This window comes from Macaca mulatta, chromosome 17, assembly GCF_049350105.2.
Source record: "Macaca mulatta isolate MMU2019108-1 chromosome 17, T2T-MMU8v2.0, whole genome shotgun sequence".
Taxonomy (NCBI): Eukaryota; Metazoa; Chordata; class Mammalia; order Primates; family Cercopithecidae; genus Macaca; species Macaca mulatta.
Window position 1 is genome coordinate 5,758,427 of NC_133422.1, and position 17,693 is coordinate 5,776,119.

The 17,693-nt window shown below is 42.7% G+C and overlaps 1 protein-coding gene across 2 annotated transcripts in view; it reads left to right on the forward strand.

Moving 5' to 3' along the window:
• ATP8A2 (ATPase phospholipid transporting 8A2) overlaps positions 1 to 17,693 on the forward strand; it is a 653,085-nt gene that overhangs the window by 172,820 nt on the left and 462,572 nt on the right. For both annotated transcript variants that reach the window (XM_028837283.2, XM_028837285.2), the window contains 6 exons: positions 1,284 to 1,353; positions 2,895 to 3,022; positions 4,266 to 4,377; positions 11,587 to 11,752; positions 14,388 to 14,515; positions 16,406 to 16,483. In XM_028837283.2, coding sequence (XP_028693116.1) covers positions 1,284 to 1,353; positions 2,895 to 3,022; positions 4,266 to 4,377; positions 11,587 to 11,752; positions 14,388 to 14,515; positions 16,406 to 16,483 — 682 coding nt within the window. The remainder of the gene's footprint in view (positions 1 to 1,283; positions 1,354 to 2,894; positions 3,023 to 4,265; positions 4,378 to 11,586; positions 11,753 to 14,387; positions 14,516 to 16,405; positions 16,484 to 17,693) is intronic.

The following is a 17,693-nucleotide window of genomic DNA, read 5'->3' on the forward strand; positions in this document are numbered from 1 at the left end:
AGTTCGGACTTTAAGTCTTGGCTGTGACCCTAGAAAATTTTGTGTGTGTGTGTGTGTGTGTGTGTGTGTGTGTGTGTGTGTGTTTGGAGACAAAGTCTTACTCCATCACCCAGGCTGAAGTGCAGTGGCTCAATCATAACTCACTGTAAGTTCAAACTCCTGGGCTCAAGTGATCTTCCCATCTCAGCTTCCTGAGTAGCTGGGACTACAGGTGCATGCCACCACACCTGGCTAATTTTTAAAATTTTTTTGTAGATGTTGACCAAGCTGATTCTGGAACTCCTGGCCTCAAGCCATCCTCCCGCCTCGGCCTCTCAAAGTGCTGGGATTACAAGCGTGAGCCACAGTGCCCAGCTAGTTTTTCTTTTTTTTTTTTTTTTAACTTGGTCTTAATACGGGATTGCTTGAGCTGACATCATGTTTCCAGCATGCTCACTATTAGTGTCTGAGTGTGTGCTGTGTGTGTGCCGAACAGCCTGTTGAGGAGGTTGTCCCACTTAATCTTCCCAATAACCCTGGATAGACTTCCTTTGTACATGACAAGATTGAGATACAGAGAGACTAAACAATTTGCTGAGGCCTTAGAGCCCATAAAGGTAGTGCTAGGGGATTTTACTTTAACTAGGGTTTTTTTTTTTTTTTTTTTTTTAGTTTTTGAGGCAGGGGGTGGTTAATCACTATGTCAATGTAGCTAAACTCAAAGATCAGAAGTAGAAGTGTACTATCTGTTATGCTTATTTTTATTCTTTGAGTTTTCTGTCTTTAATGCTAGGTGTTTTGATTAAAAAGTTGGCCTTAAGATTGTAAAAATGGCATAGAAGCAAAGCCTTGCCAAGCCTATGCCTTGATCCTTCAACTCCCCTGGCTGTTGTTTTCTTCAAAAAATGTGTGTTTCTACTGGCCGTGCCTTGGGCAGCCTTTTCGGTCAGGCCCAGCCCCAGACTTGAAGGATTGCCTGAACCCAGTAGTTGGGTCTGAGTGGGGACATCACGTGTTTTCCCTTCTCTTTCATCTTCAGTTCATTCCTGTCTTGAGGCTCAGCAGTCACTATGTGGGGCTCACAAGGGGAGATCATCTGGGCAAATGACTCTGTACTCGTGCTGAGTCCCAAAGACGAGTGTGTGTTTCCTTTTTCATCCATTACTCCTACTATAGTGGTTATTTATAACAATTTATTTTGAAGGGCCAATCAGCAGACATAGATTCCATAATGGAGATTTTCTAAGCTGTGAATCTGTGGAAAGGACCTTATGAAACTTGGCTCTTTTTTTCTCTCTCCTTAGTGAACCTCAGGCAATGTGTTATGTTGAAACAGCTAATCTGGATGGGGAGACGAACCTTAAAATACGTCAGGTAAAGTCACCTCTGATGACTTGTGTTGTTATGGTAGACACAACTGCAAATGTGGTCCCCACACATCTTTTTCTAGAGAAATAAAATGTTCAGCCACTAGGGGTTATGCCTTAGCCTTAATGGAATCTATGGGAAGAATATGCCATTTATGATGAGAGAGAATATGTAGAGAGCTGGAAAAAGCAGGCTGCATCAAACTGTAGGTCACGAAGGGTGTCAGGCCTTCATGTAGCGTCTTATTGAGCTCTCTGCCTGTGATGCTGGAGAGAGGGGACATCTCAGCGAAGCTGAGTGGCTGGGAAGGGCACAGCTTAGTGGACAAATGGAGCAGAAAAGCTCCACGTACCCCAGTTTACATCATTGTTTAATAAAGATGCTAATCCTAGAGGGTGATATAATTAGATACAAAACTTCCGTGCCTTAAAGAAAACTATTCTTACCATATATTTTAATTCTAGAATTACGAATAGTCTTTTTCTGGTTCTTTTTTTTGTTTTGAGATGGAGCCTCACTCTGTTACCCAGGCTGGAGTGCAGTGATGCGACCTTGGCTCACTACAGCCTCTGCTCCCCGGGTTCAAATGATTCTCCCACCTCAGCCTCCTGAGTAGTTGGGACTACAGATTCATGCTACTACACCTGGCTTAATTTTTATATATTTTTTAGTAGAGACGGAGTTTCACCATGTTGGCCAGGCTGGTCTTAAACTCCTGAACTCAAGCGATCCACCTGCTTTGGCTTCCCAAAGTGCTGGGATTACAGGCGTGAGCCACTGCACCGGGCCAAGAATGAAGAATGGTCTTTAACATAAGAAAATTTTAAGCATTTTGACACTTAAAAAATGTTTGCTGCTTAAAGTTGAATTCAGCAATTCTGTCCATATATCTTTCTTTTCTACTGTAGATATTTGCTTTAGACTTTTTTTTTTTTTCCATTTAAAGAAGAGTTACAGCCTGGGCAACATAGCAAGACCCTATCTCTACAAAAAACTTTTAAAATAGCTGGGCATGATGGCACGTACCTGTAGTCCCAGCTACTTAGGAGGCTGAGGTGGGAGGATCGCTTGAGCCCAGGATTTTGAGGCTGCAGTGAACAATGATCGCATCACTGCACTCCAGCCTGGGGGACAGAGTGAGACCCTGTCTCTTAAAGAAAAAGAGAAGAGTGCTAGATAGTGTAAACTATTGAAGGGCTACTCTATTCTATCTTTATGACCAGTGTTAGCGTACAGTTAGTAGATTATGCTTGCTGTGAGGTGCTGGGGTATGTTAATTCTTACTTGTGCACGGATGTCTCCAGCACAGTGGTAGAATCTTAACTTTCAGCTTCATGACATTCTTTTGCCACTTTCGCATTAGATCCCTGTGGCAAAAGCTACTGGAAAAGGCTGCCTTGAGGGGCTGTCAGTTTGACTTGTTAGCCCCCCAAATTATTGCACTGGAGATGCCTTATTTTTCCTTTTGATTAACCATAGGGATGCTGAATGGTGTCCCTAAGCACAGAAGATTGTGTTTGACTTCCTCCTTTGGTTTAATCTTTTAGGGTTTGAGTCACACTGCTGACATGCAAACACGTGAAGTTCTGATGAAGTTATCTGGAACTATAGAGTGTGAAGGGCCCAATCGCCACCTCTATGACTTCACTGGAAACTTGAACTTAGATGGGAAAAGGTATTACGTGTCTTTTCTTCATTGTCTTTTAAACTACGTGACTAAGAATTACTGGAGCTTTGGAAAATGTGTTTGTTTCCTAGTTTTGTAATATTTTAAGACAGTGAGATTTCATACCCTTTCCATTAATTTGAAGGCTTCCTTAAATTTAAGAAAAAAACCCTGAGCCCAAGGGCCTCGGATGAGGCTCAAAGCATGTGGCATATTCTTTCTGTGCCTATTCTCTACTAGGCAGGAGAAATGGTTTTAGCTGCATAAAATTGTCCGGAAAAGCAGAGGAGAGTTATCTGAGGTGTATACAAGCTAATACACTTGTTACAGAAATATGTGTGTGTGTGTGTGTGTGTGTTTGCTAACCTTCTTCTAAGGAGCGTTTGTTTGTTTTTAGAAAGTTGATTATTCTTCCTTTAGAATATTCAGTGCCCTCCTGTCTATATTCTGTTATCTTTGTCCTTCTGGCATTTGTTATGTTGTTCCGGAGTTGTCTTTTGTTCTGATGTTGGGGAGCAGTTTCTACCTTCTGGCCGTCTTTTGTCTTGTGCCTCTGGCCAATGCACCCCCGCTAACCCTGTAACCCAGCCTCTTGGGGTGTCCTTTATATTTTGACGACCCAAGGCTTGGAAGGACCTGATCATGGGAATCAACCCAAATGATTATAAATATGACAGCTAAGTGTGGCTGCTTCTTGGTTTCATGTAGCATACAGAGCTATTCTACGGGTTCCCCATTTTGAATTTCTCAGTTATCACTCAGGTCTTTATTTACTCATTAAGTCATCCTTTAAAACATTGATATGATAGGTTGCTGCTTTTTAAGATTTTACTCCCTTCTAATAGTCTGTAAAATACACTAGATTTATTTTACAAATAACAACAATAATCATACTTCCAATAAGAATACTTAATACAAATGAGTCAGCTTCAGTTGTTATTTTAGCAACTTCCTTTCTGGGTGTTGAGTTTCATAACAAGATCATGAGAGATATAATTCCCTGTAACGTTTTATAGAAAAAACACTTTTGTTTGTGTAGTGATGAATGTAAAATAAAACTTTCTATGGGTCCTTTTGGGGTAGATTAAGCCAGTGATAACCTTTGTTGCCTGTGTTTCTCAGTGAAGTAGTTCAAATTGGAGCAAAGGGAACATTTGATTTATTGTGGGTTCATGTTTAAGGGAAAAACTCATGCTCATTTTCCAGACTATCATTAAATATCATTTAAAAAAAATTTTTTTTTATTTTTTAGCCTTGTTGCCCTGGGGCCTGACCAGATCTTATTAAGAGGTACGCAGCTTAGAAATACTCAGTGGGTCTTTGGCATAGTTGTTTATACTGGACACGACACCAAACTCATGCAGGTAAAACAGTTCTCTGCTGATTTCAGTCTTTTTTTTCTTTCTTTCTGCTTTTATTGACTAGAAGGTGGAAAATGCAGATGTTGCATTTAGGAAGTTCGAGTTTGTCTATGAACCTAAATTTGGAAAGGAACTGCCTTTATTTTATTTAGTTCCTTAGGTAGCTTCTTCTAGATTTCTGTTCTCTTATCTGATATTTGTTACCTTATGCCTGGAATTCAAATGGTCTTTGTTTTCTGGATTAGGGGAACAGTCAATTCTAACTTATTTTATCTTCTGGACTTAAGTGGGGAATAGTTCTAACTTTTAAATTTCTCTTTCTAATTCTCCTCTTTATCCCATTAATTAGGATTTTATAGCAAATTGTCTAATTTAACTGAAGTTTAGACACTTTAAAATCAGTTATTTTTGAACTGTTTATTTTTCATATACCCAAGAAAAAAATGAAGTTAAAATGATTTTGCTCTTTTTCCCTGTTAATGTTTTTTAAAAAATTGTTTGTGAATTTATAGGTCACATTAATATTATGACGTATTTTGCCAGACAGCTTTTGAAATTCTACATAAATCAGTGTCCCTATATGTCATTTCTTACATTTCTTTGGTATCACTTGGCATCTTATTTTTGCTAATGGTGGCTATTAATGAGAATTGGCTTTTCAGCTTGTCTGTTCTTTTGTATAACTTCTACAATGCACATTTGGCTGTATTTCTTGATTTAAAAATATTTAGTGACCACATACCAAGTCCAATGCTAGACCATACATGTGCTTACCCTCGGGGAGCCAGTCGGGCTAAGGAGTAATATAGAATGACAAAGTAGAGGGAGAAATACTGGAATGTGTATCATTACTAAGGGCTGTCAGTATGTATAGGAGGTCATTCAACCTAGGTTGGAAGCCAGTTGACTGCATGCTAAGAATGATTCCCCTGGCAGAAGCACATTTTAGATATGGAGCTAGGGAAGGGAAACTGTTGTGTTGATCTCCTCTTTGAGGTCAAATGGTAATCAGATGAAAGAGGTAAGTATTAGAGGAAATGAAGCGGTAGACCCTGGTGGCCACCCCAGCTAGTAAACACATTGAAGACAGGAAGGAGAGATGGGATTAGAAGGGTTGAGAGACTCCCTGAAGTTGAAGAGGGTTGTTGGAGTTGCCGAGTGACAGGCTGATCAGTGGGTAGAATCTTGTCTTTGTATTTCGGGGGTAGAGAGTTTCTAGCATGGGAGACCTGGGAGTGACCCGTGGGAGTAGGAAGTCAAAGGCAGAGCTGTTGAAGGCCATTCGATGTTGACAAGTAAGGATCTGAGAGACTAAGGCATTTGATGGGTCAGCGCTGTGAGTTTGAAGATGGGATAATGGTGAGGCTGGGCCAGAGAGGAATGCCGTGAGCCAGTTGTCAAGACTTCAGTGAGTGATGGGGAGCAACTGACAGGTCGGTAGTGTAGCCAAATGGCGTGAATTTTATGAGTGAGTTTTTTTTTTTTAAAACATGGCATCCAAGGAATAAAGGCCCAGAAGTATTACCAGGTCTTGAATATACATCCGGGAATGCTACCCTCAGAGGCCAAAGGATGCAGATGTCTGCTGGCGCATCCTCTGCTTGGGGGTGCTCAAAGGAGGCGTGTCCTTGACTGTGTGAGGCAAGGAGGAGATCGCTCTTGAGGGAGTGGGAGTGCAGGGGGAAGTTCAGGAGCTGGAAGGGTAGGGCCCAGGCGCCGTGGCCTGTTGCAGAGCTTGTGTGTTGAAGCAAGGCGGGAGTGCTCCACGGAAGCTAGGAAAATGAAGAGTTGGTGAATGCTGAGAGGCAGCTCTTGGGTGGATCAGGATTATTTAGTGTATCTGAGGTGTGCTTGATCCATCCGCCCTCCTAGGTCCTTATCCATTCACAAGGGCTGACTGGAATGCTTTAAGTTTATTGTTTCTGAGCGGCCTGCATATGGAGAATTTATCTTGATGAATAGTTTAGTGCTCTAGCCATGCAGGAACTCAGGAGGCTGAGATGGGTGGATCACTTGGGACCAGGAGTTTGAGACCAGCCTGGGCGACATAGTGAGACCCCATTTCAAAAAAAATAAAAAGAGTTTAGTACCCTGCCACCTAGAAAGTATCCTTTAACTCCCATAGTGCAGTGTCAGTAACCCTTGCTGAACACTTTGGGAGCTCTGCTAACCACAAATCACTACTTCTGGCTTTTTGTTTGTTTGTTTTTTGAGACAGGGTCTGGCTTTGTTGTCCAGGCTGGAGTGTGGTGGCGCGATCTTGGCTCACTGCAACCTCAGCCTCCTGAGTAGCTGGGACTATACTCAAGCCATCCTCCCACCTCAGCCTCCTGAGTAGCTGGGACTATAGGCACATGCCACTATGCCTGGCTAATTTTTGTATTTTTTGTGGAGACGGGGTTTCACCGTGTTGCCCAGGATGGTCTTAAACTTCTGAACTCAAGCGATCCACCCACCTTGGCTTCCCAAAGTGTTGGGATTACAGGCATGAGCCACAGTTCCCAGCCTACTTCTGTTTTTTGTGATGAAGTGGCCGAGAGGTCATGGGTAGCTAGCTCACATTTGGTCAAGGCCCCAGTACTAGTTTTAAGATTGTGCATATTATAAATTTAAGCACTTTCCAACATTTCTTATACACTGGGTGGTGTTTTTTTTTTTTTGCAGGTTGTAATATTGTTTTTCCAGAGCATGCATTGGTAATACAATGTATTACCAACTTTCTAGAGTTTTTGCTCTAGAAAAACAATATTACATGAGTTAAACGATCCTTTAACATGCTCCAGTCTTCTCTTCAGTGAGTAAGGCATGCACTGAGTTTGCATTCGGGGAGTGTGAGGGGCACTTTTCCTTGCCCCTAGGGGTGAGAAACCTCTTTGCAAGGCTTCTTGCTTGTTGACTGCTCCTGTATAGAATGATGGAAAACCCCAGAAACATCTGTGCTAGACCCGCTGTGCCTTTAGGGCTGAAACAACAGGTAAAAATAATGAGCTTTCAAAAGGAATATAATGTAACACACATAGCTGGAAGCCATCCTGTTTGTGAAATAACACTGTTTGTCTGTACTTGTGCTACTTGACCACAGAGAGGAAACTCAGTTGCCTTCGGGTTCTTCTACCGTTTTTTTTTTTTTTTTTTAAAGTCTCTCACCTCAATGCCTTTTTTCCTTCAAGGTTCCTTCAGTTCATGTTTAGTTTACTTACCTGTAGAAATATTTATGTCTTTTATTTCTGTTGGTTGATTCAATGGGAAAAAGAGAGATTATCACACTAATTACAGCAAACATAATTACAACAAATCATGCACTATTCTGAGTGATGCACATATATCAACTCATTTATTCCTCACAATGGCTAGGTGGTATTGTGCTCATTTTACAGATGAGGAGGCTTGTGGCATAGAGTAACCCAAGCTCACAAAACTAGTAGGATTCAAAAGACAGGCCGTCTGGCCGGGTGCAGTGGCTCACGCCTGTAATCCCAGCACTTTGGGAGGCCGAGGTGGGCGGATCACAAGGTCAGGAGATCGAGACCACAGTGAAACCCTGTCTCTACTAAAAATACAAAAAATTAGCCGGGCGCGGTGGCGGGCGCCTGTAGTCCTAGCTACTCAGGAGGCTGAGGCAGGAGAATGGCGTGAACCCAGGAGGCGGAGCTTGCAGTGAGCCGAGATCGTGCCACTGCACTCCAGCCTGGGCAACAGCGTGAGACTCCGTCTCAAAAAAAAAAAAAAAAAAAAAAAAAAAAAAAGAATTTTATGGAAGAACTTATATTGCCTGTGGGAATTTAACCTAAAATTCCCTACGCTAAAAGCTCATCATTGGGCCAGGTGCGGTGGCTCACACCTGTAATCCTAGCACATTGGGAGGCTGAGGTGGGCAGACTGCCTGTCCTCAGGAGTTCAAGACCACCCTGGGCAACATGGTGAGACCCCTGTCTCTACTAAAAATACAAAAAATTATCTGGGTGTGGTGGTGTGCACCTGTGGTTCCAGCTACTATGGAGGCTGAGGCACAAGAATAGCTTGAACCTGGGAGGTGGAGATTGCAGTGAGCCAAGATCGTGCCACTGCACTCCATCCAGGTGACTGAATGAGACTCTGTCTCCAACAAACAAACAAACAAAAAACAAAAAACCCCCTCATCATTGATCATTGCAAGTAAAAATGTTCAGGGGATGGGAGTCAGTAGGCTGAGGTTGACTTTCCACAAAGTGTACATGTTGAAGCTTGAAGATCTGGGATTGTTCCTCTTCTGTTAGATGAAAGATAAAGTTTTCTAATCCTCCTAATTGGCCAGAATTCAGCCACTGAAAAAGATCAGAAGTCAATAACAAATGCGGTATAGAAATGAGGTTTATGGTAATTTTTTCCTGCCTGTACATTTAGTGAATATTTATTAAGAATGATGAGATCATGCTTCGTTTTTAAGAGTTAGGATGACCAGTCCTGGACCTGGCCTGCCAGCCCTTACCATGAGGCCAGACCTGGATGTGTTGTCTCAGTTGACCTTGATGTAGTATTTGATTGATGATAAGTTGGCTTTTACTAATGGATTTCCATTTAGACTCCTGAGGAATTTTTTTTTAAAGTCCGTAAAGGATGAATAATTTAGAGAGATAAAGTAAAAGGGAAAAAAGTAGAAATAAAGGAAAAAGCTGCTGTGTTGTTTAGATATTTAAAGGACTTAGCTTTTCAGAATCACCAGTACAATCTCCCAACTCCTCTACCCCCAAAGAAAACTATGGGGAAATAGTATTTTTGGTTTGCCAATAGAATTCAAATAACAATTTCAGTGACGTGGTATACATTTTTCTTGGAGCTTAGGAGTGAATTGCCTCATGTTTTCATCTCAGTTTTATTTTCACATTGTGACTTTATTTGTATTCTTATCTTTGGAGACATTGTCATCCTAGCTCTTTTAATGATCAGATCAATGGAGACTAGTAAAGAAGAATGCTGACTTAAGTTTGGCACAAGTAAGTGCCTTACAAACTTTCAGATTATCCAAACGTGGCAAATCAGTGTTGTCTCCTAAAAGCCTGGGCCTGGCTGGGTGCAGTGGCTCCCACCTGTAATCCCAGCACTTTGAGAGGCTGAGGCAGGCGGATCATGAGGTCAGGAGATCGAGACCATCCTGGCTAACATGGTGAAACCCCATCTCTACTAAAAATACAAAAAATTATTCAGGTGTGGTGGCACACGCCTGTAATCCCAGCTACTTGGGAGGCTGAGACAGAAGAATCACTTGAACCAAGGAGGCAGAGGTTGCAGTGAGCCCATATCGCACCACTGCACTCCAGCTTGGGCGACAGGGCAAGACTCCGTCTCAAAAAGAAAAAAAAAAAAAAAAAAAGCCCGGGCCCATGATTCATGGAAGGAGACCTGCAGGCTCATGCTGTGAGCCTCTCCCTGTCCAATTCCTGGCTTTTAATTTAAATCAGAAATTATTTCACCTCCAGGAATGGATTATAAATAATTCCCCTATGGCTTTCCTCTCTTCAGTGTCTCCTTCCCCAACCTGCGGTATTACTGTACTGGTTTCCTCTGGCTGCTGTGACAATTTCCATAGTTTTAGTGACTTAAAAAAACATGAGTTATTATGCTGCAGTTCTATAGGTCAGAAGTCTACTATGAGCAGTAGACTCCCTACGCTAAAACTCGAGATGTTGGCTGCTCTTTCCTGCAGGCCTCAGAGGGGAATCTCTCTGATCATTTCTCTGTCGCCACCTCTCCCTCTGAGCACAACTGGGAAAGGTTCTCCCTTTTGATGACCCTTGTGGTTAGATCGGATCCACTTGGGTAATCCAGGATAATCTCTCCCTGTCTCACAGTTGTTAATTTAATTTAATCCCATCCACAAAGTCCCTTTTGCTGTATAAAATAGCATACTCAGGCCAGGCACGGTGGCTCACGCCTGTAATCCCAGCACTTTGGGAGGCCGAGGCAAGTGGATCACCTGAGGTCAGGAGTTTGAGACCAGCCTGGCCAACATGGTGAAACCCTATCTCTACTAAAAATACAAAAAATTAGCCGGGCGTGATGGTGGGTGCCTATAATCCCAGCTACTTGGGAGGTGAGGCACGAGAATCACTTGAACCCGGGAGGTGGAGGTTGCAGTGAGCTGAGATCACACCACTGGACTCCAGCCTGGGCAACTGAGTGAGACTCCATCTCAAAAAATAAAATAATATAACATACTCGCAGTGCCCCACAAGTAGGATGTGGGCATCACTGGCGGGGGAGGGGTCATTTGTTTGACCACCACAAGTACCTTCAGATATTTTTTAATAAAATGACTTCAGGTGCATAACTGTCTTCCTCAAACAGTTCTACTGACTCTCCCATGGCTGAGAGGAGGATCTAGTCCCAAATTTTCCACCTGCACTGGAGTGATTCTTGAATCCAGCTTTAATGAATCTTTCTAAACTCTCCTGCCAACACTGGCCTCGGCTCCAGCTGGGCTGGTTTCCCCGCAGCAGTGAGAAGTGAGAAGGCAGGTGCTAAGCCTGTGATAAGATTGCTGTTCTCCTTCCATTTCTCCTTTGCTGTCTCCATCATTCAGGATGCCGCTCAGCTTTCTCCTGCCCAGCCCCTTGCTGACTCTTCCTGCTGCTCCTGCTTCTTGTTCACAGTTCTCCAAGAGAACTTTTTGTCCATCCACTTATTTTGAAACCCATTAATGTTCTGTTTTGCATTATTGATATGTATGCGTTTGTGTATGTTTTTTTTATTCCTCAAATTCTGAGCTCCAGGAGGGAAAATATGTGTTTTAGAAATATCTCTGTATATTTATTGTAGAACTGTGCTATTACCGTGAAGGTCTTCTCTAGATTTTTATGGTATGGAATTTCTAAGTTTCTCTTGGATTACCAGTGTTCTGATTTCTTTGAAACTGGACTATATTTAGAACCTGTTGTGTTCTAAGATAAGGAAAGTGACAATTTTAAGCTATGATATAATCATAAGTACAGAATAAATCATGTAACGTTGGAATGTGTCCTTTAAGCTGGTAGAGTATGTCGTCTTTCTTCGTTACTCAAAACTAGCTATTGATCAGGAGCATGGTACACTTTTAAATTGCATTGATTGTTTGGCAAAAAAAAAATAGTCTTTTACTTGTCGGTTGTTAAATATGGTTGTTTTACCTTCTTTCCCCCAACCCCTTGCCCCAAATCTGTTCTGTGACCCTTACTGATTTTCAACGCTGTTGTGTAGAATTCAACCAAAGCGCCTCTCAAGAGATCAAACGTGGAGAAGGTGACTAACGTACAGATCCTGGTGTTGTTTGGTATCCTGTTGGTCATGGCCTTGGTGAGCTCGGCGGGGGCCCTGTACTGGAACAGGTCTCACGGCGAAAAGAACTGGTACATCAAGAAGATGGGTAAGTGTCGGGGTGGGTTGCTTGCTCCAGTGGAAGAAAACCATTCTTGAGACGTTCTTGCAGGTGTGGTTGATGTGTGGTGTCCCTGCCGTCCTTCTGTTCCCTTCGGTTACTGTACATAATGCCAGCCCTCCAAGGAGAATTGAGATTAGGATTGTGACGAAGCGAAGATAGGCACATTTGGGAATTGTTTTATACCCAAATGGTTATTTTTAAACTCTGCGTTAAAGTATTTTCTTAGTAGTTGCCCTAGGAATTACAACGTATTTCCTAATTTATCCAAATCTACTTTTGATTAATACTAACTTAATTCTAGTAAAATACAGAAACGTTACTCCAGGTGTACCTCCATTTCCTCTCCTGCTTGGTGCTATCATTGTTATATTCCATTTATCTGTGTCGTCAACTCCAAAATACAGTGTTATAATAATCTATGTCTCTTAAAGAAGCTAAGGGAAAAAAGAAAAAAGCATATTGCTAGGGTTTTTTGTTTGTTTGTTTGTTTTGTTTTGGTTGTTGTTGTTGTTGTTTTGAGATGGAGTCTCGCTCTGTCACCCAGGCCGGAGTGCAGTGGTGCAATCTCGGCTCACTGCAACCTCCACCTCCTAGGTTCAAGCGATTCTCCTGCCTCAGCCTCTTGAGTAGCTGGGACTATAGGCATTGTGCCAACATGCCTGGATAATTTTTGTATTTTTAGTAGAGACAGAGTTTCACCATGTTGGCCAGGCTAGTCTCGAACTCCTGACCTCAGGCAATCCACCTGCCTCGGCCTCCCAAAGTGCTGGGATTACAAGGGTGAGCCACCGCACCCGGTCAGGATTGTTGTTTTTTTTTTTTTTTTTTTTTTTTTTTTGAGACGGAGTCTCGCTCTGTCGCCCAGGCTGGAGTGCAGTGGCGCGATCTCGGCTCACTGCAAGCTCCGCCTCCCGGGTTCACGCCATTCTCCTGCCTCAGCCTCCCGAGTAGCTGGGACTACAGGCGCCCGCCACCGCGCCCGGCTAATTTTTTGTATTTTTAGTAGAGACGGGGTTTCACCGTGGTCTCGATCTCCTGACCTTGTGATCCGCCCGCCTCGGCCTCCCAAAGTGCTGGGATTACAGGGGTGAGCCACCGCGCCCGGCAGGATTGTTTTATATTAACATATTTACTTACCATTTCCAGGTCTCTCTCTTCATTTCTTCCTGTGGATTTGAGTTAACAGCTGGTGCCATTTCTTTGCTTCATGTATCTTCATTCTCTCCCTACTCCTTTGTACTGTCATATATATTACATCTGTATATAAGTTCAACAATGCAATTTTATGATGCTTTTCGCAATTGCTTTTTTAAAATTGAGAATATATAAGTATACTATCTTTCATAAATACTATAGAATTACCATTACTAGTGTCCTTTGTTTATGTGGATTTTAATTATTGTCTGGTATCTCTTTCATCCTGGAGAGCTTCTTTAGTATTTCTTGTATTTGTAATTGTCAGGTAGACATTTGTTTATACCTTAGAGATATTTGTAACTGTTTGAACTTAGAGATCTTATTTAGAAACTCCTTAATTCTACAGGAGAACAGGAGAGCAAAGTAATATGTCAGGAAGAAAAGCAACCAGCAGGAAAAGTGGAAGGCTTGGTAGTGAGTAGGAAGTGAAGGGATTGTGGAAAGGTAAAATTACTGGCCAGCGTATGCCTGCTTCTCCTGTACCTTCCCAGCTCCTTGGCTTTCCGTCACAGCCACCCTCCAGAGCTCTAAATCGGAATCATACTACCACCATTTGATGTAATTTCCTGGGAAAAAACCCAATAACTGTGGTTTGGAGCCATTACAAATTCTCAATCTCCCTCTGATCCTAACCTGCTCCTATCTTTATTCTCATTCTAGTTCCCTTCACAGATAGCTTTAATACCAGTTAAACCCTGTTGCAGCGTTTTCCTTAAGCCTCTTGCTAAGTTAAGAAGATCTCACTACTTTACCCTTCAAGCAGAAGATCGTGGCTGTCAAGGAAAGAACCTCCCTTTTGATGCCCCCAGACCTTCTGCCCCTCTCCCGCCCTCATTCTCTGTTCCTCCTGGAGCTGATGCTGCCTCTGCTGTGGACTCCATCCCCTAGGGTCCTGTTCCATCCTTAGGGATCTCGTTCCTTCCAGATATCCCTTCTCTTATCTTTAGTTGGGCTCAAGACTTCTCCTCTTTGTCTGCTTCTCTTGTTCACACTTTTGTCCGTCTTTCCAGCTCTTTGGAGTATCCCCAATATACATGTACCTTAGTGAGACTGTAGGTATTCCTTACAACCATTTCAAAGGCCTATCTTCTTTTCTACATTCTTTCAAGTTTGCTTCTTTTCTCTGTTCTTCAAAACTTGACACCAGCATTTCTTCTTCCGGATGGCCTTCAGTGACCGTGCCCTCCCATTGGAAAGCCCCCTCTGTTGGTTCCCGCCATGCCCTGTGAGCCTCTCTTTAGTAGATGCCTCCTGCTGTGCAGTTGCACTGTGGGGCCTCTGTGCCTCCTATGGAAAGCAGCCTTGGAACTCACAGTTCCTGACATACAGGAGGTGCTCAATCACTGTTTGAACATGAATCTCTAAGTAAGCCAATAGACTCTGGTTGTGAACACCTTTCAGATACTCTGGTTTCCTTCCACAGACACCACCTCAGATAATTTTGGATACAACCTGCTGACGTTCATCATTTTATACAACAATCTTATTCCCATCAGTCTGTTGGTGACTCTTGAGGTTGTGAAGTATACTCAAGCCCTTTTCATCAACTGGGTGAGTATGAAAGCAGAGTTGAGTCCCTATTTTCCAATGTTATTTCAGAGCTTTTGGCATTTCATTGAGCGCTCAAAAAGAAGAACTATGTTCATTTACCATTATTAGGTCCAGGGGCTTAAACTGGCCGTACAGAGAACTGGCCAGGGATCCCCGGTGAGGGTGTTTTTGGGGAATGGAGAGGGCAGTGGTTCCTATTCGAGGGGTTGTTGTGAGGATGGGTCAGATGATGGGGTGGAATGCTGAGCCAGCACCTGTCATCTGGCTGCACCTGCTATTGATGCTTTTAACATCTAGTTACTGCTAAAGAAAAGACCTCTTGGGTGTGTTTACTGTAGTGGCCACTCGCATATCAAAATTCATTGTGACAGTCCACTTGGATTTGATTGTAAGGGTGGAGATAAGATTTTTAAAGGACTGCCATGGCCCTTAAGCAGTGGACTTCAGCAGCCAGTGTTTGTAGACCAGGCACTTTGATATGCATTTTTATTTGATCTTCACAACAATCCTGTCAACAAGGTCAGAATCGTGAGTTAGTCTAGGCTGTGAAATGATTATCTTGAAACCAAATCTCATATATATTATATAAATATAAATCATATATGTGTGTGTGTGTATATATGTATGTGTATATATATATATTTCTTTTTGAGATAAAGTCTTGCACTGTCGCCCAGGCTGGAGTGAAGTGGTGTGATCCCAGCTCACTGCAACCTCCATCTCTCGCGTTCAAGCAATTCTCATGCGTCAGCCTCCCCAAGCAGCTGGGATTACAGGCGTGTGCCACCATGCCTGGCTAATTTTTGTATTTTGAGTAAGGGCAGGGTTTCACCATGTTGGCCAGACTGGTCTCCAACTCCTGACCTCAAGTGGTCTGCCCACCTCGGCCTCCCAAAATGCTGGGATTACAGGCGTGAGCCACTGCGCCCAGTCAATTTTCTGTATATTAATTCTATGCTTCCCCTCAAATCACAGGGCTTCTCTATCCTAGTTGCCACTGCTTTTCACCCCAGAATTTGAAATTAGCATTTCTTTTTTGTTTTTCTTTTTTTTTTTTTTTTTGAGACGGAGTCTCACTCTGTCGCCTAGGCTGGAGTGCAGTGGCACTTTCTCGGCTTATTGCAAGCTCTGCCTCCCAGGTTCACGCCATTATCCTGCCTCAGCCTCCTGAGTAGCTGGGACTACAGGGTCCAGCCAGCATGCCTGGCTAATTTTTTTGTATTTTTTTAGTAGAGACAGGGTTTCACTGTGTTAGCCAGGATGGTCTCGATCTCCTGACCTCGTGATCCGCCCACCTCGGCCTCCCAAAATGCTGGGATTACAGGCGTGAGCCACTGCGCCCAGTCAATTTTCTGTATATTAATTCTATGCTTCCCCTCAAATCACAGGGCTTCTCTATCCTAGTTGCCACTGCTTTTCACCCCAGAATTTGAAATTAGCATTTCTTTTTTGTTTTTCTTTTTTTTTTTTTTTTTGAGACGGAGTCTCACTCTGTCGCCTAGGCTGGAGTGCAGTGGCACTTTCTCGGCTTATTGCAAGCTCTGCCTCCCAGGTTCACGCCATTATCCTGCCTCAGCCTCCCGAGTAGCTGGGACTACAGGCTCCAGCCACGATGCCTGGCTAATTTTTTTGTATTTTTTTAGTAGAGACAGGGTTTCACTGTGTTAGCCAGGATGGTCTCGATCTCCTGACCTCGTGATCCGCCCACCTCGGCCTCCCAAAGTGCTGGGATTACAGGCGTGAGCCACTGCCCTCGGCCAAAATTAACATTTCTATTAAAATAAAAGTGTTTTAAATGACCCGTTCTTAGCTTCTTTTCTGTGTTCATCTGAATGAAGGATTAATGGTATATATTTTCTGAAATCCTGTCTCTTGTTCTCTCTCTCTCAGGACACAGATATGTATTATATAGGAAACGATACTCCTGCCATGGCCAGGACATCAAACCTTAATGAAGAGCTTGGGCAGGTGAAAAAGCCTCTTTGGGAATTTTGGGAATGGTGACGTGAGCATGAGGGGACATGAGTGTTAGCAGAAGAACCGTGGAGAGATTTTGCAAACATGCCTCTCCATGAACATGGCTAGAACATCTGAAGAGCTATATAATACTTTTGACTGTGCCATTAGATATAAGCGTTACTCGGTTTTGTCTTGCTTCTTGAGACACAGCCATATCGTATTACCCAGAAGGAACCTACAAAAAAAAAAAAAAGTAATGTAAAAAATACAGTGCAACATCATTTGGAACCCTTAAAACAGTATTATCAGGAGCAAATGACAGGGAAAACGATGGCTAAGATACTCAGATATTGAGTAACCCTTTAAAACGTGTTGGGGCCAATTTAAAGGACATGCATTTCTCGCATGTTCTGGATTTTGTCTCTGGAATATTCTAGGGAACAGTATCTTTTGCACCTTTACCCCTGAACTCCTCTTGCCTTTACTAAGTTATGCTTTGCATTATGTCTGTGTCTGACATTGAAATTCCTGTAAGGAATAACCTCTTTTTAAATGTTTTAATTTAATTTAATTTCTTTTTTCAACTTTTATTTTAGATTCAGAGGGTACCTGTGCAGGTTTTTTATGTGGGTGTATTATGTGATGCTGAGGTTTGGAGTATGAATGATACCATCACTCAGATACCTGAGCCTAGTACCCAGCAGTTTTTCAACGCTTTTCCCCAAACCTGTCTAGTAGTCCCCAGTGTTTGTTGTTCCCATATTTATGTCCTTGAGTATGCAATGTTTAGCTCCCACTTAGTAAGTGAGAACATGCAGTATTTGGCTTTCTGTTCTTGCATTAATTCACTTAAGATAATGGCCTCCAGCTCCATGCACGTTGCTGCAAAGAACATGATTTCGTTTTTTTTTTTTTTTTTTTCTGGCTGTGTATTCCATGGTGTATACGTACCACATTTTCTTTATCCAATCCACTGTTGATGGGCATCTAGGTTGAGTCCATGTCTTTGCTGTTGTGAATAGTGCTGTGATAAACATGTGTCTTTTTGGTAGAACGATTTGTTTTCTTTTGGATACATATCCAGTAACAGGATTGCAGGTCAAATGGTAGTTCTGTATTAAGTTCCTTGAGAAATCTGCACACTGCTTTCCACAGTGTGGAACTAATGTGGAGGCTGAACTAATTTGCACTCCCACCAATAGTGGATAAGTGGTCCCTT